General features: G+C 36.7%; 1 protein-coding gene and 1 pseudogene across 9 annotated transcripts in view; both read right to left on the reverse strand.

Moving 5' to 3' along the window:
- Positions 1–10282, reverse strand: part of LOC101709800 (DDB1- and CUL4-associated factor 17 pseudogene) — a 34410-nt pseudogene extending 24128 nt beyond the window's left edge. The window contains exons 1-2 of the transcript XR_015451864.1: positions 10274–10282; positions 7678–9673 (exon numbers count right to left, since the gene is read on the reverse strand). The product of XR_015451864.1 is annotated as a DDB1- and CUL4-associated factor 17 pseudogene (transcript). The remainder of the gene's footprint in view (positions 1–7677; positions 9674–10273) is intronic.
- Positions 1–18205, reverse strand: part of LOC101719675 (uricase) — an 87397-nt gene extending 69192 nt beyond the window's left edge. The window contains exons 1-5 of one of the 8 annotated variants that reach the window (XM_021255460.2): positions 14203–17250; positions 13753–13883; positions 12944–13151; positions 11634–11821; positions 10992–11089 (exon numbers count right to left, since the gene is read on the reverse strand). Coding sequence is in view for 5 of the 8 variants with exons in the window: in XM_087212999.1 (XP_087069125.1) it covers positions 12944–12994 (51 nt within the window). In the remaining 3 variants the exon portion in view is untranslated. Of the gene's footprint in view, positions 1–7677; positions 7795–10991; positions 11090–11633; positions 11822–11894; positions 12008–12943; positions 13152–13752; positions 13884–14202 lie in introns of those variants that run through there. The other 7 variants (XM_021255455.2, XM_021255456.2, XM_087212999.1 and 4 more) reach the window with 7 other exon arrangements.
- Between the last annotated feature and the right edge of the window lie 8985 nt (positions 18206–27190).

A 27190-nucleotide genomic window follows, 5' to 3' on the forward strand; every position in this document is an offset into this window, starting at 1 on the left:
GCATATAGGACTCCAGCTAGCCTTAATCAAAAAAAAAAAAAATCTACACATAGGCATATAATAGTTAGGATTCCAGAAATCCAACGGAAGAACAAAATTCTACAAGCAGTGAGAGAAAACAAGTCACATACAAAGGAAAGCCCATCAGAATCACAGCAGACTTCTCAATGCAAACCCTCAAGGCAAGAAGAGCTTGGAGTGATGTATTTCAAGCCCTAAAGGAAAACAGCCTCCAACCCAGATTGATGTACCCTGCAAAACTATCTTTCAAAATTGATAGAGAAATAAGATACTTTCATGACAAAGAGCACCTCAGGAACTTCATGAATACCAAACCAGCATTCCAAAAACTTTTAGACAATACCCTAGGAAAAGACAATGAGGATCACAACCCCAGGAAACCAAGCAGAATGAATCCACTGGGCATGACAAATTAAATGCAAAGGGGGAGAATCCAACAAAAAGAAAAAGTCATGACAAGGCTTTTAAAACTTTTAACTTCATCTCACTAATGAGTGTATAATTAAATCTTGTTATTGTACTGATTAGTATTTTTCTGATTCTAGAGTTGCACACCATTCCTTGTGCTCTACTGGCTATTTATCATCTTCTTATGTCTACATTTTAATTGGGTTGTCTATTAATGAGCTCTAAGAATTCTTTATATATTCTGGTCTTAGGTTATATGTATTGCAAATATGGTCTGTTTAAGGACTACTTTTCATTTTAATGATGTCATTTAAAGTTCTAAATTTTGATGGAATCCCATTTATCAATTTTTTTCTTTTATACATCATGCTTTTTTTATCCTAGGTAGTTCTTGCCTACCCTGAATTCATAAATATTTTCCCTTATAATTTCTTCTTAAAGTTTTATACTTTTAGGCTTTCTTATTTAGGTACATAGATCCCTTCAAGTTATTTTCATGTATGGGAAAAAAGGGTTAAGGTTAATTTTTTAAATGCGGATACCAGGTGTTCTAGTGCCATTTGCTGAAGACACTATCTCTTCCTCGGCTCTCGAATTGAGTTTATATTCTATAAAATGCTAATGTTAAATAATCTTTCAAAACTCAGTGGACCATATATGTGTGGTTCTATTTCTAGATTCTCTGTTTTATTCCAATGATCTATATGTCTTTCCTTACACCAACACTGCCTTGATTACTGTAGCTTTAGGAGAAGTCTTAAAAGTAGGTACTAAACGTCTTACAACACTGTTTTTGTTTTTGTTTTTAACTTTTCTAGGTCCTTTGTACTCCTACATAACTTTTAAATTTCAATATCCAATTCTTCATTTATAGCAAGTATACACAGACCTGAATTTTTATATATACCTTGTGTTTTCTAATCCTGATAAATTCAAGTACAAGTTCTAAGGGCTCCTAGAGATTTCTTAGTATTTTCTCTGTAGGTGATCATTTCATCTACATATAAAGATTTTGCTTCTGGCCTGCCAATCCTATCCTAGTTGTGTCATTTTATTGCCAGACTATTTTGGTGGGGCCTAGGTTTCGAAGTTTAATGGACAGATAAAGAGTAAGCATATCTGCCCTTGTTCCCCACCTTAAGGAGAAAGCATTGTATCTTCTCCATTCATGTAAGGTCTTCTCGCTGGAAGTATAGAGTACATGTCTTTAATCTGTTGAGAAGGTTCTGTTCTACTTCTAGTCTCCTGACAGCTTTTACCATGAACAGCTGTAGAATTTGGCCCAATACTTTTTCTCCAACTAGTGACAGGATCATGTGGCTTTTTCCTTTCCTCTGTTAAAATGATGACTTTTGGGGGTGGATCTTCCAATGCTGAACCAACACTGCCATCCCTATAACCAAACCGCTTTCTACATCCTGCCAGATCTGACTTCTAATAATTTGTTTTGTTAAACAAATTTCTATCTATGTTCATACTTTTTTCTTCTATTATCTTTATCCAGTTTTAGGATTAGCACAATGATGAGTTCCTCAAATGAGGGAAGAAGTGTTCCTTCTTTTTTCTGCTTTAATTGTTTGATATAATTTCTCAGTTAAAATGTTTATGAGCCTGCTGTTGTCATATAGGTAGGTTTTCAAGTTAGGAATATACTTTCTTTAACAGGTGCTATTCAAATTTTATATTTCCTCCAGTGTTAGTTTCATTAATTTGTCTTCCAAGGTCCTTCTTAGCAGTTGTCAAATTTATTTCAAAAAAGATTTTTGTAATATGCTTTCTATATCCTTTTAAATTCTGTAAAATCTGTGGTAATGTCTCCTAGATCTTAATATTGTAATTTTTAAAATGTATAACTGATATTGTGTAACAGGAAGAAAAGGTCTAAAAGAGCAGGGGAATTGGGAGGGGTAGGGGAAGGGTAAAAAGGGAAAGTAAAAAATATGAGAAGAGAAAAAAAATGGAAACAAGGTCTTTGCACATAGGGAAGGGTGGAGGGGGTGAAGGGAGGGCAAGGGAAGGGGAAAAAAAATAAGAACCAAGATACTCATGTAATGGTACAAGATCCCAATGATGAATGTAACTGTATTTTATACCGAAAATGTACCAATAAACTTAATGGGAAAAACAAAAAAAAAAGAATCCTAATATTTAAATAGATAAAACCAGGCTATCCTGGTTGAAGTGGGAGGTGAGGCGCAGAGCTCCACACCCACTCACCACCACTAGTAGTCAGACCCCAGGGATGACTGACAGTGCAGCCCTGAGCCCTACAGGAAGTGATTTGAATCCACTGGTTGAGACAGCCTTAATTTTATTACTGGATTAAGCCAAACCATAAGAGACACACATTTGAACAGTAATTTGTGCTCTTACGGAACTAATTTTCTGAGAGTGTTGAATCAAATTTATTAAAGTTGCATCGGGTTCCCTTATTTTAAAATGGAATGAAACTTAAGAAGTAATCTAGGGGCCTGTACCACCTAGAATCATGTTTGGTGTAACAGCCAAAACTGTAGACTTCAGAGTTAGACTGCCCAGGTTTGAAATCTGAACTTCACCATTTATTGATGATGTCCTTATGCAGATTACTTAACCTTTTTGCACTTTGCTTCCTCGTCTGTAAAAAAGGAAATGAGGACAGTAATACTGCCTACCTCAAAGAATGCTGTGAGAAGTAAATGAATTCAAATATATAAGCCAGTAAGAAGAATGTATGGTTTATGATGAGCCATGGAAAATTCCCTTCTTTAGCTAGACTTCAGTATTAAGAAAATTCATCTCGTCTCTGGAAAATTGCATTATTTTATTATTAAAATATTGTGACTACTTCTATATAAAGGATGGGTTTCTAATTCTTCCAGGACCCATGGGAAGTACAACAAATCAATCCTTTCCCTGAAACTATAGAAAGCCTCAGAGTGCTTTTTGTAACAGTTCTCCAAAGCTACCATGTAAGTAAAATCTATTACTTTCCTTGAGCAAGAAGGACTTACACCACCAAGCCAACCTGCATTTTATGTGGAAAAAACAGCAAGACCAAAGAAATTAATGCAGAGAAATACTAAGCATATTTATGAAACAGCAAAAAGAAGAAGCCAGTGTAGGTTTTTATTTATCAGCCACTAATGTTGACTTATTGCATGCCAGGTACTATTCCTTTTTATGGTGAAATAAGTTTTATTGAGTTTTAAGATAGGCAAATTTAATCCGGGATACAAAAGAATTAGAAAAATAACTGAGAGGTGGGGGTGAGGGCTGGGCAGGGGAAGTAGGAAACTTTCTGAGAAAACACTGTGTTCTAAATTTGCAAAAGGATTTGGGTTATATATTTGCAGGCACTCAGTAAATTTATACTTTCTTACATGTAAGACAAAGAATATAACAATTAACAAAATGGCAACCAAATCACTTAAGAGTAATTACAAATACTGGTATTTATTATCACTACAAATAAAATGAGTATCATTTTTAAATGACTTTGACTTCAAGCTAGTAAATCAAGAACCATCTTTTCTGTCAAGTTTCATGTGAATTGTGTGTTATCAAAACTCTGTCCAAAATTTGAATATTCCATCATCATTAAAAAAAAAGCCACCAGAATCTGGGGCCATAGCTCAGCGGTTAAAAGCACTTGTTTATCATGCATTAGGCCTGGGTTCAATCTCCAGCAGTGCCAAAGCTTTAAAAAACACACACACACACTAAACACTCTCTTCTGTACCCACTATTATAATTGCTATTTAGCTATATAAGGAATAAAATAACATCAACTGCTTTTTGAGAGCTTTGGGAAAATTTTAGCATAAGTTTTTCAAACAAATCTATTTGTATTTCTTATTTCTGCATTTATCATTGTGAGAACTTGGGAAAATAAACTTGTTTTAATTCTTTTATTGGTACATTTTAGGTATACAACACAATTACATTTCTCATTGGGAATTGTACCTTTACATAATGCATCTTGGTTCTTATTTTTCCCCATTCCTAGACCTCCCTTCACGCCCTCCACCCTTCCCTATTTACAAAGACTTTATTTCCATTTTTTCCATTTCTCATCATTTTTCCTTTCCCTTCTTTCCTTTCCCCTGCCCCTCCCACTACCCCTACCCCTTTGGATCTTTTCTTCCTATTTTGCATTATCGATTATTCATTCTAATCATTGGTACATTTTAGGTATACAATATAATGACATTCATCATTGGAAATTTGCACCTTTACATAATCTCTCTTGGTTCTTATTTTTCACCCTTGCCCAGCCCTCCCTTCAACCCCTCCAGTCCTCCCTATTTACAAAGATTTTGTTCCTATTTTTTCATTTTCTCATATTAATTCCATACCCTTCTTTCCTTTCCCGTAGCCCTCCCACTTCCTTCCCCTTTGCCCCTTTTCTTCCTATTTCACATTACCTATTATACATTTTAGTCCTTATTTACACTTTCAGTTTCTCATACCAGAGAAACTATTTGGTATTTATACATGTGTGTCCTATTTATTTCACTTAAGAGTATGGCCTCAATGTGCATCCATTTAGCTATAAATGTCTCTGATTTCTCATTTTTTATGGCTGAGTAGTACTCCATTTTATAAAAAACCCACAATTTCTTTATCCAGTCTCCAGTGGATGGGCATTTGGGCTGTTTCCAAGTTTTAGCTATCACAAACTGTGCTGCTATGAACATGGGTGCACATATATCACTGTGGTATGATTCTTTTAATTCTTTGGGGAAGATCCCCAGCAGTGGAATAGCGGGGTCAAATGGGACTTCCAGTCCTCGTTCTCTGAGGTATCTCCATACTGATTTCCACAGTGGTTGCACCAGAAAATAAACTTTTATAAGTCTCACTTTCATCATTTGTAATGAAGGAAAGATAATAGTTTATAACACATATGCTTATTTTGAATATGAAATGAGATATCTCATTTTACATATATCAAAAGGACTCATAGATTTTTTAAAACCTCAATAAATATGTTTCTCTTTCTTGTGGTACTGGTATTGAACCCAAGGCCTTTGTACTGAACTACATCCCCAGTTCTTTTTATTATTTTTTAAAATTTTGAGAAAGGATCTCACTAAGTTACCAAGTTGCCCAGGTTGGGCTGATATTTTTTATCCTTCTGCCTCCACCTATCAGAACGTGTCCATTTTTAAAAAACTAGTGTGTATAAGACAAAAACATTCAAAGAATGTGCAGTGCCTTAATTTAAATAGAATAATATCTCCTCGCTTGTTAGGTCAAGTACTCTCTGTGACAGAATTGGTTTTCTCTCAAAGTTGTGAAAAATACTGTACAAAATCAAAGAACAATACCCTCGCTACAGGGATAGTGTGAGTATACGGAAACTTAGATTAAGGAGGGAAATGCAGACGTGTACTTCTTTTCAGCTTAATGTCTGTACTTGCTGAGAAAAGTTACCCTGCTTCACTTGGCCTTGCATTAAAAACTCAGAAATGTCACCCATTACCTTTTGTACCAGTTGCTTGCTCCTGTTAAGTAGGTGAACACATAGATAGAGTTCCTAAAACAGTCAGATGGAGAGGGGTTAAGGTAGGCCAGGAGGACATTAACCCCCACTCCCCTGTGCCCAAGAGGATGGCAAAGTCTCCGATCTGGGATGTGGCAGAATGAACGTCCACGTCTTTGGAGGAAGCATGTGGTATTGTCTCTTTCTATTGTCTCTTGCTAAGAAGCATGTGGTATTGTCTCTTGCTATTTGCAATAATTAAATTTCCCACATTCTTTGTTACCTTCTGTATCTTTTGGCATCTTTTTAGCAATCATCCTGCCAATCGTCCTGTAGCCTACATCCCCATATATAGTCTTACAATCAGCTGAAGCAAAATAGCTTCAGGTTACCTGTTTAGTCAAGCACAGATCTGCTAGTTACTGTGCCCACAGTGGGCTACTGTCCTTCGCACTTGATATATTTCCTACCTGGCCCATGTGGCATCAGGACCCTGGTCTATTCTATTTTGGCAGTGAAAACACATTAGGAATTTCTTAATGGTCACTTCACATCATTAAGTAGAAAGATGAATGAGAGTAAAATCCTTAGACATGTTAAAAGTTAAATAGGTTACAGATCAGAAAAAAAAATCTCCTTTAAAGTTACTTAGAGTCTCTTATATTAGTCTATAATAAAAGCACAAATATTTAATGGGGTTGTTAAGTGAAGAGAATAGAACCAGGGAAGAAAAGATAATTTAGGAAGTAGAACCAATTCTTGATATTATATACAAATATAAAAATATATAAGATTTAAAGCAAAAAGAACCCATGATGCACACTTTTAAGGCTCAACAGTAGGCTTTCACATTACATGTCTTATTTTTCATTCTTCAGCAAACTTTGGTAAGGAGGATATAGGATTTCTTTCTGTATCTTTTCCATCTTTATTTTTGTCTCTCTCTGTCCTAGCCTTATCAATCGAAATTCCACACCATCCTTTAAAAACCATGTTAAACTTCTCCACGGCAGTGACCCTCTCCACAACACGTGGCATTAACTTGTCCTTCTCTGTGCCTAGCATTTTATATTTGCATTAGCACCTAGCTAAAAGTTTCAACATGCTAGACTTCTTGGGACACCATTTTTTAAAACTTCATGAACTTTTTTTTTATGTGAATTTTATTGGTACATTTTAGGCATACAGTATAATGACATTCATCATTGGAAATTTGCACCTTTACATAATCTCTCTTGGTTCTTATTTTTCCCCCTTCCCCTGTCCCCCCTTCAACCTCTCCCCCTCCCTATTTACAAAGACTTTGTTTCCATTTTTTCTTTTTCTCGTATTAATTCCATTCCTTTCTTTCCTTTCCCCTACCCCTCCCACCTCCTTTCCCCCTCACGAACTTCAATGGCAAGAGTTTTACGTTAGTCATCTGAAGTTAACACAAGAACTTTGGGGGGCGGGGAACTGCCATCCAGATAATTTTTTTTAAAGGGATTGGGGTATTTGGCTAAAAGTCTCATAAGCTACAATTGTCTTGATCTTTTTAAAACTTGCATTTAGGATTTCTACTATTCCAAGGTTATATACCATATGGTAAACGTGGCAGCTGAAGATCCTGTGGCATTTTTGTCTTACGTGTAGCACTAAGTCTTTGTCAAAAAGGACTTTGTGGCGTTATGTCACATCCTGTGACTGGAGAGTTCCATATTTGTTACAGTGGAAGCCCAGGTGAGCTTTTCCCCCAGCATCTACTGGAGTAACAGTTACCACAGAAAGCAAATCCAACTCACCTTCATAGTCCAATTTTGAAAATCTCTTCTTCTGGGTCATCATCCAGAAAGTTAACACTTTTTTTTACCCCCTGTCCAGAAACTGTAATGGTGATTAAGTTTTCTTTTTCATTCTCTCTATCGAACAAAATTACAAAATCTTCAGAACTCTGATATTGAGAACTATTATTTTCTATTTCATTTAGCTTTACATTTTTTATTTCATTTGGGCCAACATGTATTATTTTACCAGAACCATCAAGATGGAGACAGATCCAGTCAGATTCTAAAGAACAACAGTCCATTTCTTGGATCCTATTTTTTTGCCAAAGAATTATCCTTTAAGGTACAAATATGGAAAACTCCTTTTGGTTTCTTCTTAGTGGGTGTGACGATGTAGTGCCAAGGATGGCCTCCACTCTAAAAGGCATTTTTCTGGGATGACATCTCCAAGAGCAATGGTAGCGAGTCTGTGATTTTATGCTGAACCAACACTGCCATCCCTATAATAAAACCACTTTCTACGTCCTGCCAGATAGGACTTCTAATAGTTCGTTTTGTTAAACAAATTTCTATCTATGTTCATACTTTTTTCTTCTATTATCTTTATCCAGTTTTAGGATTAGCACAATGTTGAGTTCCTAAAATGAGGGGAGAAGTGTTCCTTTTTTTTCTGCTTTAAATGTTTGATATAATTTATCAGTTAAAATATATATGAACCTGTTGTTGTCATATAGGTAGGTTTTTAAGTTAGGAATATACTTTCTTTACTAGGTGCTATTCAAATATTATATTTCCTCCAGAGTTAGCTTCATTAATTTGTCTTCCAAGGTACTTCTTAGAAATTGTCAAATTTATTTCAAAAGAGATTTTTGTAATATGCTTTCTATAGCCTTTTAAATTCTGTAAAATCTGTGGTAATGTCTCTTAGATCTTGATATTATAATTTTAAAAATGTATAATTGATATTGTGTAATGGGAAGAAAAGGTCTAAAGGAGCAGGAGAAGTGGGACGGGTAGCGGAAAGGAAAGAAGGGAAAAGAAAAAATATGAGAAAAGGGAAAAAATGGAAACAAAATCTTTGCAAATAGGGAAGGGTGGAGGGGCTGAAGGGAGGGCTGGGGAAGGGGAAAAAATAAGAACCAAGATACTCATGTAATGGTACAAGATCCCAATGATGTATGTAACTGTATTTTATACCTAAAATGTACCAATAAAATTAATGGCAAAAAAAAGTCTGTGATTTTAATATGACAAGGGGTGCCAAAGAGAGCCTCTGCCACAGTTCCAGTGGCCCCACCCCATCTCCATGTACACCATAAGTCAAGTTTCTGTTGCATGAACTGTTCAGTGATTGGCTTGGGAGCTGTAAGGTTTGAGTAGTCCTGAGCTGTACATAACAATCCGTGAGACAGTAGCATTAGTAACATTCCTGAGAAAACTTTTGTTGATCTCTAGAATCCCTACAAATGAAAAGGGCAGGACATGGAACACTGCAAGGAATAACAACACTGGTGAAGGCCTACCTGCTGTGCCAATGCAAAACATTCATTCTGACCTGACTTGACTGTCATGACTTTCTTGAGGAGTGTCCCAGTTCACGCACTTGAATTTGCAATAAGAAGTGAGACGGTATTTTTTCAAGGATTTTCCCTGTCATTGCTGATATATGAAGTAGGCAGTTATGAGTGGTTAGTGCTGTGAGTGAGGATTTGTAATCTGATGGATTGGAAAATACATCCCCAATGGACATTCCCATAATATAGTATCCTCTATTTTTTTCTGACTTGGGACATCTTAGAATCTCATAAAGTTTTCTTGGCTCTGATGCAGCACTGCTGACACAACATGGATAACTGTCAAAATATGTTCTTCCTCTCTTATAGGTTATAGGTGACTTGGAATGAATTGTTCAAAGATTCTTAAATTGCATACTTTCCTGACACACCAATGCCCATTGGATGCCCAGGTTTTTTCTGTGCCCCAAGCCTGCATCACACACAAAGAAACCCAGGTACTACTGTATTCTAAACACTTTAAAACATTAACTATTAGTAGTAAATATTATGAACCTCTAAATAACCCTTTTAGGAAGGCACTATTATTGCTACTTATAGACAGGAAAACTGGGGCAGAGAGAACTTAAGAAATTGCTCATGCTCACACAGTTAGCAAAGGGTAGCCCAACTAATCACGAGTCAAGACCAACTTTTAACAATCTTTAGTGATTTCTCTCTTAGGAAGTAAGGAAAAGAAAATATCAGAGCCACACTCGTAGAGAATTAACCTGGTAACAGTAAGTATGATGAACTAGGAGACGTGAACTATAATAGTTACTATTATGTGTTAAACACTTATTTCCAGAAACTGTACTGTTTTACATATATTGTTTCACTTAATGCTCACAATTTTCGGGAACCAATATAATTATTATCCCCATTTTTTACAGATAAGATAAGTAAGGGTCAGAGAGATCAATCAATAACACATCATTGGTAAGTAATGGAGCCAGTACTTGAACCCAGTTCTGCCTAACCCCAAAGTCACATTCTGCGCTACTCACAAAATATGATGTGACATATGAGAAACATAATTAGAGTGGAAAAGTAAAACTTACGCCAGGCATATTTCAAAGGAGGAATCTTGGAGTTTACAAATGTTTCAGTGTATCAGAGAAGGGGGAGGACTCAAACATGACTAACACTTGATGTGTGAGTAATTTGGAGAATAGTGGCACTGTTCAAGGAAGCAGAAAGTCAGGAGAAGCCCAGCCTCCAAGAAGAAAATGAGTTCATTCTTAAACATGGAAATAATGCATGGAGCCGAGTGCTACCATTTTCACATTAGTTTATGTTATTTTTCCTTTAGATTTCCTCCCGAAATCCATATGGATATGGACTGACACTCCTGGTTCTTTCTTACTTGAACAGATTTTTCTGGCCTTCTTTACTATTTGAATAGCCAGCATGATTTTAAAAGTGAAGTCAAAAGGGAAAATTTAAGGAAGGTGTTAGTTTCATAAAGAAGTGAGTGGTTTTTCTTTCCCAGTAATTTTTGGTCTATGTCCAAGCTAGAGCAACCAACACATGTCTCTGCATGATAACCACCAACATTTTGACATAAGATATACCAGGCCATGTCTTGTTAATGGGAAAAAAAAAAAACCAATTCCATCTTTTTGTGGAAACTTTTGCTTTCTCTATACCCATCACTACAACCAAAGGTGGTAAGAAATTTTCTAAGAAAAAAATACATGATAGATGATAAAAATGTTAAGTTTCTGCAAATAACTAGTTTTGTGATCTAGGAAAGTAATTTGAGCATTCCGTACTCACCTAGTTGTCTCCTCTGTAAACTAAGTGGGTTGGCTATATTCAACTCAATTCAGTCTTGGCCAGTATTTACTGAACTGATGCTAAGGTTCTTTCGAATTCTTTGTTTTCCATTATCCGAAAAGGAAGGAAAGAGAAACAAAAAATCTTGAGCCTAAATAAGCCACTAAAGCATACAATTCCATTATTTTATAAACCAAGAAAGTAAGGTACAAAGTCTTAATTCATTCTTGATAAAAAGCTGATTAGCACCAAAGTACAATCTAAATCTAAGTCCTGATTCTCAATGTCATACTTTTCCTACTTCATAGTAGTCTCTTTTCCAATTGGTTAAACATTTTGGAAATGTTTCCCTTGAATGAACTCAGAGTGAGTAACAAGAAAAAAACACACACAAAGTCTAGCTGACCCAATAGAGATATATGTGTTGGATTTAAATTCTTATAAAATGAAATCCCATAACACTTCAACTGCAACATAAAAGTATTAGCCTGAGTTACATACTTTTTATAGCACAGTATATAATGGCTAAAGGCTCAGATGGAACTTCTGGTCTTATTACCACAGACACAGTATAACCTCCAAAAAGTCACTCTGAAGCTGAGTCTCCCGAGACTACACAGGATGCTGATGGTGCCTCCCTACCTGGGGAGTGCCTTCTGCCAAGTCTGCATGTGGCACCCACTTGGTTTTGCCACTGGAGGAGCAAAAGAGCAAAAAGATCTTCTGAGCTCATTAGACAGGAAAGATGGTAAGTAACAGAGGCTACCAGCCAAATCCTCCACCAGCATCTTAGATCCTCATCTCTCATTTCCCATCGCCTTACTGCTGGCCTGAAATAGATCCCCAAATAGAGGAACAACAAATGCAAAATTCAAAAACAGAAACTTTAGTGAGTCTGCTCACTAGAGCTCCAGGCAGAGGTACACCATGCCTGCCCCAAGGGTTGGCTCTGCTCCTCTCCTCCAGGCTGAGCTGTGAAGTTCCATACATCCATCTGGCTGTTACCTTGGGATTCCCTAGAACAAGGTGCCAATCAACACAGGAAAAAAACAGCAAATGGAATTAATTCATTATTTTTATAGATAACTCTTTTTACTTTCTAAATATGAGTGAAAATAAAAATAGTGAAATGAACCACATGCCTCCTTTGAGGCAGAAACAATCTGCAATATAAAGTTGCCACCTAGTCTGAACTTAAAGGAGGATTATCCTTTCTAATACATGGGTGCTGCAAGTCCTCCTGGGGTCCTTCTCTAAATGATGATGGGCTTCACTGTATTCCTAAATTCCACATCCAATGTCCGTAATATATCTCTTGCACTAACAAAAAATTGCTTTTTAAAAAAAATCACATTAGCATTCATTCAGTCAATCATCAACAAATAATGATTGTCACCTCTCTGTCAGGCCCTGTTTTAAGTGCTGGGAGTATAGCAGTGAACAAAACAGACAAAAATTCTCTGCAATTGGAGCTTATATTCTAGTTGAAATCTCTCCCTCTTTATTTTTAAAATGTTCAATTTAACAAATGTTTGAATGAATGGTAAGTACTACATGGTGCAATCTATGGGACTCAGACAAATTATATTATAAAGATGGGCTGCAGGCCAAATTATCCTAAGACCGAATATTCACATTTTATTACTTAAACTGGAATTTTGTCTCCATTCCTTTCAAGTCCCACTTTTCTTTTTGGTCAGCCTACTACAAATACTACAAAATGAAGATAATTCCTAGGAAGTATGTCTCTCAAGGCCCAGAATATAAAACAAAAGAAAAACAGTCTCTTCTAAAGGGAAAGGAAGAAGAGTTTACCAAGGATCACCCTTATTCAACTAAATTCTACCATTAGAGACTTCATGTTTGTATACCAAGTCTCAAATTCTTAAAAGCCAAGAAGTGGTATCTCAAAAACCACAATGAAATAATGAATAACCTGGCTGAAAACTTACATCAAGGAGGTTTGGAGATGGCCCTGGAGAGCCTGGTCTTGAGGGCTGCATGCTGGTTTAAGTTCATCTGGACCCAGAAGAGTGCTGTTGACTTCGAGTCATGGCAATTTCATCTTCATAGTGTCCAGGGTGGGGCAAGCTGTGCAAGGGTGGTTCTGGCAAACTGAAGTGTTGCATAATGCAGTCAGGTACAGAGCGTGACTTTTGCCTTAGGGAAGTAAAGTTATGAGGGTAAAAACCGATGAGGGAAATCAATTGCAGCATCAAGGGACAGCACCAAATATAGAAACATACACATCAAAGCCTGGGTAATCAAGAAAGCAGGTCTACAAAGAAAGACATACCATCATTGGGTGAAGCTACCTTTTATTCTTCCCTTCTAAGCCAATTGGATGAAAAAAGAAAAGGATTTATTATATCAGGAAGGAAGAAGGAAGAGAGGAAGGAAGGAAGGAAGGGGAAAAGGGAGGGAAAGAGGGAAGAAGGGAGAGAGAGAAAAAAAGCAGAACAGCTAGAAAAGCACAAGAATTTGCTAGCACAAAAGATGCTACACTCATCTCAGTTGAAACTCCCCTTAGAAGGCCAACCTGTAATAAAAGGAATGAACTAGGCTTTCTTGGCCATCATTCTTAAGAAATTTCCATTTATATTACTATCAGATACAGTCATATCTAAAGAAAAGAGCTAAAGCCAAACAAAAATTTTCAAATATTAGCAAGTGTATACAGGTTTTTAAAATCACAGAAAATAAAATATAGCCATGAACAAAAAATAGAAAGTAATTCTGGAATGTCCAGAATACAAATTACCTCCATTCTGAGGACAGTAGTATGAGATGGGCTCGAATCTTGGTTCCTTTCAGGCAGTTAAAGGAAGAGAGGTAACTGTACTACACAGCAAAGACAATGAGTCAGAAGCAACTCTATTTAATTAGAAGGACCTGAAAAAAAGGAGCCATTGCTTTAAAATGCCAATGGAAAGACCAAGTTCAAAACCATTGTAAGTTTTGCGGAATGACCTCTAACACAACATGTGCAGCTGAAACATCCTGAGTCAAAAAGGTTTGGGAAAGAGTGATGAATAGGGAGCAGGAGGGTAAGGTGGAGGTATATAAGCAGAGAAGCATATGTAACGTTTGTAATATTTTTTGTTGACTAATTCTAATCCTATGCTTTGGAATTACTTCAAAATATTTTAAGGGTACTGATTCCTCCTTCATGCTCACATTTTCATTCTTTTCTACAGCCTCCTTTACTTACTTTTTTTCTCCTGAGCACTCCAAAGCTCCAAGTTTCTGTGGAAAAGAAAGGAATGATGTGAGAAAAGAGAATAAGAATACAACCAGGATTAGAGGAGGAACCTGGCTTATCAAGATGCCCACTTAACCTGGTGAAAATTACTATAGAATGTGTTAGGGATGGAGACTTAGAAGAGAAATGCCACAATAAATTCCAGCCAAGAAGCATGTTAAAGCACTCAGGCATTTACTGCATCCCTATACATTCTACCATCTGGATTTGGAATCTCCAAAAAGCATATAGGCAGCTTTGCTTGCCAGAAGAAGGTGTATGTGAACAGAAGATTAAATGGAAATTCCTTGTTAGCGACCCCAAAGCCAACAGTGTTGAGCATGGATAGGGAGCATCCTGAACACTCTGATGGGAAAAGTTAGCTCTCAATAGCTCTTTCAGATAATTTAGAAAATGCAAGAAAATTGTTCATTTTCAGACAGAGGCATAATCATGACTGGCATTACAATGACTAAAAAGAGACACAATGTACCTCAGAAAACACCCCAAGGACATCTAGAAATAAATTTAGGCTCTTCATCTGTTAGTAAAATAAAAATATATATACACAAAATGTTACAAAAATAATAAATAATATGGGAAACATTATTTCCATTATTAAAGTCCATTTAGTGGCATTTTGAATTGTTAACTTTCCTTCCCTTCTTCTCGCCTTTTTATTATTCTTCTATTTTTATCCTGCCTTCTAATTCAAGGACAAAATGATGCATTTATGGCCCATCTCTGGAGCAAGATGAAAAGCAGAAGAGGCCCACAAGTTTTTTCATTGCTCTTCCAAGTACTTAGGAGAACATAGGTGTTTTTGTGAAGGGGCTGAATTTCTGTGCAAAACATAGAAAAAGTGTCTTGTCCAGATATAAAGTGAAAAAGACTTTCCCAATTACAGATTCCTCTGGTTTCCGGGTGGTGGCTGAGGAAGAGAGGAGAGTGCAGAAGGTCTGCAGGTTCTAAGAGCAAAGCAATCCTGAGTCTTTTTTTTTGTTGCTAGTACACTGGTACCACAAGAAGACCTAGAGAGGAAGGGGCTGCGTCTAAGCTAGTAGAAGTACAACAACTTTCTTACAAAATTTCCAGTTAATTTCAATAAAAATTAAAGAAATAAATCACCCAAAGGTGATGCATAAATTAGGGTTCTTAGCTTGTAAGCAAACTCTACCTGGTTTGAGCAGAATTTGTTACCTGATGCAAAAATGGAATTTACTGGTTATAGGGAAGTTCATGGAATCAGAGGCAATCTGGGAACACCTAGCTTCAGAAAGGGGAGGACCGTGGTAACTTTGATAACCTGGATAACAGGGGGCACAAGGCTGTTTTTTCAGGGTGATGACATCAGTTGGATCAAGTCCAGTTTTCCCACCTTGAGTCACTCCTTACAAAATTTAAACTCCTCAAGGGGTTGGAGGAGACTTGCTTGATGTCTTTCTCACTCTTCCTTCAGGTAAGGGAAGTAAGACAATTTATTTGATGGCTATAGAACACTGTAGGCATTAGGGGAGGAGTAATCCCTCCAAAGGAAAATAGGGTGCTATTACAGAAAGTAAGAGTGTGTTAGTGAGAATAAGAGGGGTGGGGGAGGAAGGAAGGAGTGAAGAGAGGAAGGAAGGAAGGAAGAAAAGGAAGGAAGGAAGGAAGGAGAGAGAGAGAGAGAAAGAGAGAGAAACACTAGGCAGGCATAAGCAATATATCCCCACTACAGGTGGCCACTTCAGAGATATAAAAATCTCATATGACATTCTTTATGTGTGATAATCAGTAGAAAGAAGTCAGAATGCAACTCACCTGAACACTACATTTACTGTGCCGGTTTCCTGCTTGCAACTATTTCACTTAACCATTCTCTCCAACGCAGCTCCAAATTCCTACATATTCTTCCATATTCTGCCTGCTCGTACAGCTTCATCTTCAATTCCTTTCCCTCCTTCCTTGCACCTTTGTCTCCATAATATTAAGAGACTTACAATTTCTTGAGCATGCTATCCTATTTCATATCCATGAGTGTTACACATGCCACTACTGCTGGGTGAACAATTCTAGCTCTAGGACCTAGGTGAACCCTGACCCTGGAGAATTACTTCTCACTTCAAGCCTCCCCTCATCAGAGATCCTCTTAGGTATCTTCTTCTCCAAAACACCTTTCCCTCACCACTTTCCTTCTTTACCCCAGTATCCCCACTGTATATGTGGCACATGCTTCTGTTTTTTATTTATTTACTGTCTATCTATCTACCTGTCTATCTATCTATCTATCTATCTCCCTTACAGATCAATGAGCTTCTGGGGACAAGTTCTGAATAAAGGTTGTTAGATGAGTGAATGAACTAATGAACTTTCCAATCAGAGACTAACATTCCCCAAGGGCTCACTCTGCTCGAACTAACATGAGTAGGTGTGCAGAACATTTCCTATGGCAATAGTTCTATACTAAGGGCATGAAGATTATCAGTGGGCAGGGACAAATGGTCAGGTAGGTGACAGAGTATTTATTAGAATGTCCTAATAGTCACTCTCCCAAATCCCCATGTCCATTTGCAAGAATGATGTACCATTTCTGCCTACTTTATGTGCCAGTATTACTTTTGCAAAATTTTATTTATCTTCATTTCAGTTTTGAAATGATGATAAATCTTATCATGTTTATAGCATATATTTAATTACTACAGAGATATTTTTATATAGTGAAGTATTTCATAGCATAGCCCCTTAAAATGTGGGCTGAGGACCCAGATTGGGTGGGGCTATGGTAAGGTGACTCTGGGCAGGTATTCAACCTCTCTGTGGCTCAGATACCTACTTTATAAAAGTGAGGCCCATAATAGTAAACGACGCGTTGGATTATTGAGGGGATTAATGATTCATAGAGGTAAAGCACTTAGAGTATTGCATGTAAAAGTGCTAAATGTTAGCTGCGATCATTATTGCAATACAAGGTACTCCATACTATATTACCACAATTTTTTGACCATTACAATAATATAGCAAAGAAGAAGTAAAAATAAAAAGAATGCATTTAAACAGAAGGGGTTTTTTTCCATCCTACTAGGATCCAAAGTCTTTGGTGAAGTAATTTTTAAGACCTAAGAAATAATTTGAAACACTATGACAGAACAATGCTTAGGGAAGATTTCCTAATTTGAGATAGACAAGACAGGAAAAGGAACTGCCTTTTAGTTTAGGAGGCATCATTTTTAAAAACAAAAAGCTTAAACTTTCAGAGAAAAGAAATCTTGATCCCACCTCCTCTGGGAAATTAGATTTACTGTAATTAATGAATCCAGTTAATTCATGAATCAGTATTCTATATTTTCAGTGTCTTATTTCTTGGGATCAGAGTTACAAAGTTTACTAATCATGTATCAGAGTCCCAACTTATTTACTCTGAAACTAATTTCTGTTAGAGAAAATTTAAATTTAAATAATTCATCTTTTTACCCACAAGTCTGTAAGTTCAGTTTAAAGGTGGTGCCATAGAAATTGGTTTTCCAAGCATGCTGGTCACTCAGTAATTGTTATACCATGACATATATTGTAAGATTGTTCAGGAGTTTCCAGATTGTCACTTTATTTCTATGAAAAGATACTTTGGAATCCGGACTTATTTCTGCAGCTTTTGCCGCTTACAAGTTGACTGATGGCTTTGCATTTTATGGTGGCCATGAAAATAAGTACTGATTCTAAAGTCCGGGGTCAAAGCCAAAGTGATTAAACACAAAGTGATAGTCAAGCCTTTAGACTACTGGAATCACTGAAATACTTTGCCCTCTTTTCTGATCTCTTAGCAGTTAGTTAGCTTTTGTTCAGATGTATATTAATGAGTAAAGTGAGAGTACTGGCTATGAAAAAATAACATCTATTTCAACATGTTTGGGACAATATGTGGGTATGTCCTGGGAAAGGCATGTTATCTTGGAAAACCTTACGGATTAAGCTGAATTTGAAATCTAAAGGTTTCTAAGATAACAATAATAATGTATATAATATATTATAATATTAACAATATTAACATATTATAATATTATTATAGCATAATAATATTCTTTGTATCTAAAATATACTCTTCCTCTCTCTCCTTCCTCAAGCCAAGTTAGAAAACCCAATCAAATTACTTGTAAAAACAAAAAATGCCTGTAAAGAGGTACAAGTAGAGGTTGGACATATACTTAGGTGAACTTGCTAATCTGCTGTCTGTAGTAACCTAAGCAGGAGAAAAACAGTGCAAGACAAATACAAGTGACACCAGTTGGAATGGCAAGATGCTTCCCAGAAGAAGAAAGCCAAGTTTGAAATAAAGTGTTGGTTCTTGGCCAAGACAGCTACATACCAAGTGAGGGACCCCCAAAATTAAGAGGCTGTGGGGCGGATTGCTAAAGAAGATATCAGAAGAAGTGGCTTTTCTAACATCAAAGATCTTTGCAGAGGCTCTTACATGACTACCTGAAGAGTGCCTCATCAGATAGAGGCAGCATGTGGATGTCTGCCAGAGGATATCAAGAGCAGTTCCAATTAAGTGAGAGATCTTTGTAACTTCTGCCCAGCCTTCCACTGAGAACCCACAGGCCAAGAAACAAGGAAAACTGATAATAGAGATGAGTAAGAAAATGGAACTCTTTCAAGGATATCTCTCAGTCTTTGAAACATGATTGGATTGGGAGGGCCTCAGTGGATGAGGGACAAATAAAATTCTGTATAAAATTGGGCTGAACCAGACTGGACTTTGTGTGTATGCGTGTGTAATACTAGTCAAGGCCTTGTGCATGCTAGCCAAGTTTTCTACCACTGAGCTACATGCCAGCCCCAGATGGGATGTTTTATTAACAGGAAGACATTTGAAAGATATGACAGTCTGCTGGAGAAGTTAAGGAATTTGAAGGGAAACTTTATCAGCCACTTGAAAGCAATGATCAACAACAAAAGTAGAATCTTTTCATTTTTATAGCTGCCTGAGTCTAATCCATCCAATGACCTGGTTTTACAACCAATTGCAGAGATGCCTCACTAATTCTAGTACTCTCAACTCTCCCCACACTGCAGCCAGTGTTCTTCCAAAATGTATATCTGATTACATGATACACCTAAGACAAAGATCTACATCCTTACCACTTCTCCCAAATCCCTCATGTCTCATGGACCTATCTCCCTTCCCTCTGCCCAGTTTCTCAGGGCCTCAGATTCACTAAATTCAACCTTCACTTATGCTGTTCTGTGTCCACATACCCTTCCCTATTCCTCCCTTTCCCTTTCCAAGCCTATTAGATTTCAGCTCACAAGTCACCTCCTGAGCAAAGTCTTGCCTGAACTAGGCAGATATCCTCTTGTTACACATATTCAGGGCACAGCATATTCATTCATAACACTCATTATAATAATTATATATATTTATGTAACTATATGTTATATCTGTCTTCTCCATAAGTCTTAAAAAAGAACCAGAGTGGACAGGGGATTTAGCTCAGTGGTGCCACACCTGCCTTCCAAGCACAAGGTCCTGAGTTTGATCCCCAGTACCAAAAAAAAAAAAAAAAGAAAGAAACAGAGTGATTTTACCTGCTTTTGTATTCTCAGTACCTAGTACAGTAGCCAGCAACGAGAAAGCAACACAAGAAATATTTGATGAATAAACCAATGAATGAATGAATTCATAGCAAGATTCTGTCTCAAAATTTGAAAAGTGAGAAGGGAGCTAGGGATGTAGATCAGTAGGAACACCCTGGGTATAATCCCCAGTGCTACTTGCACACGCCACACATACACACACAGAGACAGAGAGAGAGAGAGAGAGAGAGAGAGAATTATTCACATGTGTTTACCCGAAGTGATCTATTAGACCTCTGAGGGAGGCAGCACTGATTCCTTATCCTCAGTGTCAGCCACAAATGGAGCAGTAGCTCAACACTGGGCAGGTCTCTCCTGGTTCTTGTTGCTGGGAAACCCTGTGATTACAATAATAAACTACTGATGATAGGAGTAATTCACTGAGTGCATATTGAGTGCTAGACAGATGGTGCTAAGAGCTGTTCCATGCTTATGAGATCACTGTTGCTCTTACCTAATCATCACAACAACCCCATGTGCTAGATGCAACTTTTTGACAGATGAATGAAACGAGAGCCTCAAGAAATTAAAGGACTGCTCAGGTCACAAAGTTAAGTAGCACCCAGATGTGGATGACTCTAAAACATGTCCTTATCCATTATAATGCATAGCTTCCAAAATATAGGGATCTTTCTTTGCTTACTATCACACACTTACTGAGCACTTATTGATAAATATAATCTTCTGACTGCTGCAATACTGTTCTTTTCCAAAGCAATTTAATACCAGGATTGAGATATAAGATATTATGATTGTATGTTTGGGATCTAAATTAGTTTTCAGTTTCTGCAGAAAGAGGCCTTATATTGTCTTGTGATTCCTTAGCTTCCTCATAAGATCTGTATGTGGTTGTAAATGCCTAGAAATATTTTTAGTATGAATGAATAAATTAGTACTGGAATAATCTTAAGAGTTTATAGGTTTATATTTATATGTATTCCATATTCATTAAACACAATTTCAGGTTTAGGGAGACTTCCATTTTAAATGAAGATGCCTATGGATCAATAGTATGACCCTTATTTAAAGGTAGGATATAATACAATGTGCCTCAGGAAAATACTATATATATATACATATACGTATCCTTATCTAGAATAACAAACCTAACTTAGATCTCTCTGATGTTAGATGTTGGCTTCAGAACAAATGCAGAAGTGTTCATGTTAGATTTGAGATCAAATATGAAATAAATGGTATCATTCATCAGATATTTAAAGTAGGTTAGTGTACTTTTTTTATGGGAGGCTAGAAGGAAGTTTTCTAGCAGTTCAAATGGTAAACCTCATCAGCTCATATATTAAACATCCCTGTGAATGATTTGAATGTAAAATCTAACTCACATATTTGAAAAGCATTTCATTCTTGAGAAAAAAACACCTGGGAGAAAAATCACTAACTTTCCTGATCTCTGATTAACAATTTTGTAATTATAATAATGAATTAAGCCTCAATTTATGAGCTCAACTCAATAATAAACCATTTTTCTACAACTGACAGTCTGAATTGAGTCTGTGTAGTTTAATTATAGAAATGGGAAATGACACATCGAATGTATAATTTTTCTTAAATTAATTTTACCAAAATTGTATTAAACTGTATCATCTCCGGAATAGAATACATGAATTAAAATAGTTAAATGAAAGACATATTTCTTTTAAACTAACTGCTCCAAACTTCATGCATCTGCCTCATTTAAAGGATTCAAATCATACTACCAAATACCTTGGTTCTGAAAATACACTGCAGAGTTAAGAAAAAAATGAGTTCCATGTAGATGTGTGAGGTTGTAACCACCGATAATTTACTCCAAGTAATATAGACCTAAGGGCATGTTACATTATTAGTTGAAAGAGCAATAAGTAAGGACATAGGAAGTACAATTTGTAGTTTAATCTAAATGTTCTTTTTCATCTCTTTGAATTTCCATTTTCCCAGTAGAAAAATGAACATAACCCCGGCCTTGCATCTACTTCACAGAAACCTTAGAAAGACTGAGAGGATATGTTTGAAACACTTTGAAAATCTCTAATGTTTGATGTATCATAGTTCTTGATATCTTTACATAGCTGTGGCTTCAGTTCACGTGCATACTGAAGAGCATCAGAAAGATAAATGGTTCTATTACAGGCCTTTTTCAGACATAGCAATAGTCACAGCAAGATAATATTTGTGTTTCTTGATTACCTTGAAGAACAAAACAACAGTATAAAAGAAGTAACTTTGTGTTCAGCCCAAAATTTATTTTAGAAACATTAACTTCACCACAAACTATTCACCTTCAATCTTGAGTTTATTTTATATGGATGATTTGAATTTTTGATATTCTGGTTTCCACTGAAATATTCTGCATTTTGACAAGTTTTGATGAAGTCTATTCACACTAGACAATTTATGCAAATGAAACTTGAATAGTTGATTTTGACTTTATCCCCTTGAGTTCCTAGAACTGCCCTGATTAAAATTCAAAATATAATTATAGGTAGAACATTGAGTCAGTCAGTTAGTCAGAGGTCTGAGCTCTGTGAATGCCTGCTTCCTGAAGCGCAACTGCATTAAATGCTCTGGAGGAGGGCGGGGGAGGATGAAACAGTTCCCATGAAATGACTTAAGGATTATTATTAAAACAATATATTACCAAGTGCAAAGCACTCTTGTAGAAACTCTATACACAGACGTTCAAGGAATGGAGAGTAAAGGAAACACCTTCTCTATTTTAATTGTTTATCCTATATATTTAGCCCATGTGTTTGGTACCTGGAAGAAGCTTTGTGGGTATTCCAATACAACAAATTAAACTGCTGCTCTACCTACAAACAGGCAGCCTGAGTTGATGTAGAGCATCCTTCCCTTTCTTTTACCTGGAAATACTTAAGGGCTTTGTGAAGGTTCAAGAAGAGATTGTTTTTTAAAGAAATTTTTAAAGTTTGAAATCATTTTAAATTTACAGAACAGTTCCAAAAATAATACAGACAGCGCCTGAACACCCTCATCTTTCCCCTAAATGTCAACTCTTACATTCTTATAGCAAATTTTTTCAAAACTAAGAACCAACATTGGTGCATACTATTAAATATATTTGGACTTTATTCAGATTTTATCCATTTTCCACTTTTTTATCTTCTACAGTATTCAATCCAGAATATAATAGCGATTTAGCAAAAAGAGATGTTAATGTCTTACTATTGAGATGGAAAGATCAGCAGTATCTGGACAATGCAGTTAATCAGTGTTAGATAGTAATGTGAGCAGGAACAAAAATGAATTGTAGGCTTAATGGGATTATAGCTTAGTGGTAGAGCACTTGCCTAGCATGTGCAAGGCCCTAGGTTCAATTCCTGGCATCCTCCCCCAAAATGAATTGAGTGTCCAAGTACCACCTGAACACACCTAATGTCAGGTTTTTAACTAACTTTAACAAAAAGTAAACATGATTTTATAGCCAGTGATTAATCTCTTTTATTCACCTAAAGGAACTGATTATATCAAGAATATTTTTATTGCATATCCATAACAACATCTTGCTATAATAATTCTTTTGCCATCTCCTAGCATGGACACAGATTTTTCTACATGCAGACATGGGAAGAGGCTGATTTGGTTATTCAATCTGCCAGTTACTTAAGAATACATACTTTCCAAAGAAACAAAAACAGAAATGGTCCACTTGTAGATGTAGGAGATAATACTGGGTCTCTAACTTGGGTGTGTATCAGGATCACCTGGAGAGCTGTTAAAATACAGACTTCTGAGTCCCATCCCAGGTCTCTGGTTTAGTAGGGCCCACTCATGCAATGCTAACAAGTCATGTGGATATTGTTCATCTGGGGGCCATATTTTGAGAATTACTTTTCTGGATCTTCCCTAAGTTAACCCAAAATCTCTAAGAAACCCTTCTCATGTCTCTGGCTGACACATCCTAAAAATTATTTCCCCGCCATGGGAGTCAGAGAACCTGAAAACTTATCCTGTAAGGGTGAGATGGTTCCTTATTTCAGCCTTGGGGACCCTAGACCCAGCCCAGTGACAATCTGGGGGGTGACCCCTGAGATTCTGTGTTTCCAATACATTTCCAGATGTTGCCCCAGGCTTAAACTTCAAGCTGCTCTCCAGGCCTTTTGCAAGGTGTTGGCAAGTATAAGATGTTCTAGCCTCCAGTGATCCCTGGAAGATACTGGGATTTCCTAGCATGTTTCAGTTATAGGCATTATCTAGTGCCATTGATTAAGGCAGATTTTGGAATACATTGATCTCTATCCTGAATTCCAGGCTTTAGAATACAGAAAAGATAAATTTTTTTGCTTAAATTCTTGTATTGGTACATTTTAGGTATACAATATGTTTACATTTATCATTGGGTACTCGTACCTGTACATGATGCATCTTGGTTCTTATTTTTTCCCCATTACCCGTGCACCCTTCACCCCCTCCACCCTTCCCTATTTACAAAGACTTTGTTTCCATTTTTCCTTTTCTCATAATTTTTCCTTTCCCTTCTTTCCTTTCCCCTTCTCCTCCCACTTCCCCTATCCTTTTGGACCCTTTCTTCCTATTTCAAATTATCAATTATTCATTTTAATCATTTTAATCCTTTATTATTTATTTATTTATTTATTTATTTATTTTGGTACCGGGGATCCAACTCGGGACCTTGCGCTTGCGAGGCAGGCGCTGGAACCACTGAGCTAAATCCCAGGCCCATTTTAATCCTTATTTACACTTTCTGTTTCTCACATTAGAGAAACTATTCGGTATTTATACATGTGTGTCCTATTTATTCTACTTAAGAGTGTCACCTCAATATGCATCCATTTAGCTATAAATGTCTCTAGTTTCTCATTCTTTATGGCTGAGTAATACTCCATTTTATTAAAAAAAAAACAAACACATCTTCTTTATCCAGTTTCCAGTTGATGGGCACTTGGGCTGTTTCCAAGCTTTAGCTATTACAAACTGTGCCACTATAAACATGGGTGCACATATATCGCTGTGGTATGATTCTTTTAATTCTTTGGGGAAGATACCCAGCAGGGGACTAGCTGGGTCAAATGGGACCTCTAGTTCTTTGAGATATCTCCATACTGATTTCCACAGAGGTTACACCACTCTGCGCTCCCACCAACAACAGAGAAGGGTTCCTTTCTCCCCACACCCCCGCCAGCATTTGTTATTGGTTGATTTCTTGATAGCAGCCATTCTTTCTGGGGTGAGGTGGAATCTCAGTGTTGTTTTCATCTGCATCTCTCAAATGACCAGTGATGTTGAACATTTTTTCATATGTTTATTTGCTGCTTTTACTTTTTTGTCTGAGAAATGTCTGTTCATTTCAGATTCCCATTTTTGAATTGGATCTTTGAATTTGGGGGTCTGATTATTTTCAGTTCTTTATATATTCTAGATAGTAGTCATTTGTCTGAGGAACAGCTGCTAAAATTTTTTTCCCATATTGTAGGTTGTCTCTTAGCTCTGTTGGTGGTTTCTCTTGCAGTGCAGAAGCTTTTTAATAAGATGAGATCCCAGTTGTTGATTCTTTGTGCTGGTTCCCATGCTACTGAGGGTTTATTCATAAAGTCTTTTCCTATGTCAATATCTTCAAGAGTAGGGGATTGTGATACCCCCTGCCATGTCTCTGTTGCCTAGAATTGCTTTTGCTATTCTAGGTCTGTTCTGGTTCCAAATGAAGTTTTGGATTGTATTCTCTAGTTCTGTGAAATATACTGTTGGGATTTCAATCAACATTGCATTAAATCTATGTAGCACTTTTGGAAGTATGGCTACTTTCACTATATTAGTTCTTCATACCTAGAAACAAGGGATGTCTTTCCATTTTCTTATATCCTCTTTGCTCTCTTTTTTCAGAGTGCTATAGTTTTCAGTGTAGAGGTCTTTTGCTTCCTTTGTTAGATTGATTCCTAGATATTTCACTTTTTTGGATGCTATTGTAAAAGAAATTGTTTCCCTAATTTCTCTCTCAGTGAGTCTGTTATTTGTGTATAAGAAGGCTATTGTTTTTTGAGTGTTGACCTTGTATCCAGCTACTCTACTGAATCTGTCAAATTAAGTCTAGAAGTCTTTTGGTGGAGTTTTTTGGGTCTTCTATGTAAAGTATATCATCAGCAAATAATGTCAGTTTAACTTCTTCCTTTCCTATCTTTATTCCTTTTATTTCTTTCTCGAGAAAAGATAATATTTAAAGAAATGAAATCCATAAAATCTTCCTAGAGTATACTGGAACATGGTTGAAATATCTAGAACATGATTGTTTACTGAAAGTTTCTTTATCCTCTATCTCTACTTCAGTCTAGTATCTATCTAATGAGTAGAAGCGATATAGGGGGGAAATGAGGAAGATAAGAGTGCAATTCAACTCTGCATTCTCCTCGTATCACTAGAATTAGTGCTGATCTTGACATATCTCCGTCTCTCAAGTGGCTCTTTGGTCGCTTTACCTTTCTCCCAAAGGGGTACTCCTGGCTCTTGTGATAAAAATTCTAGAAAAGCCGCTGCATCCCACCTCTCTAAATAAAGCTTAACTTCCTTTCAATTTTTGTGTAGAGCCAAACCAATATTACATAAGACTTATCCCTATTAGAGTGTAAAGGAATAAATGATAAGAAGACTTTGGAGTGTATTTCATTTTTTTGCTATAGGGGAAAAAGAAGAAACCAGAAAAATTAAAATGTTTATTGATTGCTTCGAGGATAATAATAGAGGCTATAAGAAACCATTCTTTTTTCAACTGGGTCAGGAAAGAAGAAAAATCTTGGTCAGAAGCAACAAGTGCTATAAACTTTGGATCTCCCTTAGGCTATACCAGTGATGCTCAACCTTTTTTAGAGCTTTCAAGGTTACAATCAGCATGCTGCAATGCAGCACCGTGCCATAGGCAGGTGAAATATGGCTCGCATACTACACAACTGAGTAGGGTGGAAGGAACGCCACAAAGCACTCCTTGGATTGTCTTCATAAGCAAACTCCTAGAATACATTAGGTGTGCCCTTAATTATTTAATTGCCACAGGAGAAAGAATGCTAATTTTCAGGAGTCTACAGATGACAGAAAGAGATACCCTAGCCTGAGCAAAAGACCTGAGAAGTTTCTATCAACAGGAGGCCCTCACTGCCCACAACTCATTCCCTCATATCTCTGCCTCTACACCCTGCCTTGCATTAAGGGACCACCAGCAGCAGCCTGGAATCAACAAATTCCCTGTTTAAGTAAGAATTAGAATTTTGAGAAACTCATATCCATCCTTGTGAATTTCACAGTTTACCAGTATTTCAAAATGTTGCAGATGACATTAGCAGTAATTTTTTAAAATGTGATTTTCTATATCACATAATAAAAT

Source organism: Heterocephalus glaber, unplaced genomic scaffold, assembly GCF_053883595.1.
Source record: "Heterocephalus glaber isolate CG9 unplaced genomic scaffold, H.glaber_assembly_v1.0 deba00001442, whole genome shotgun sequence".
In the NCBI taxonomy this organism is placed as follows: domain Eukaryota; kingdom Metazoa; phylum Chordata; class Mammalia; order Rodentia; family Bathyergidae; genus Heterocephalus; species Heterocephalus glaber.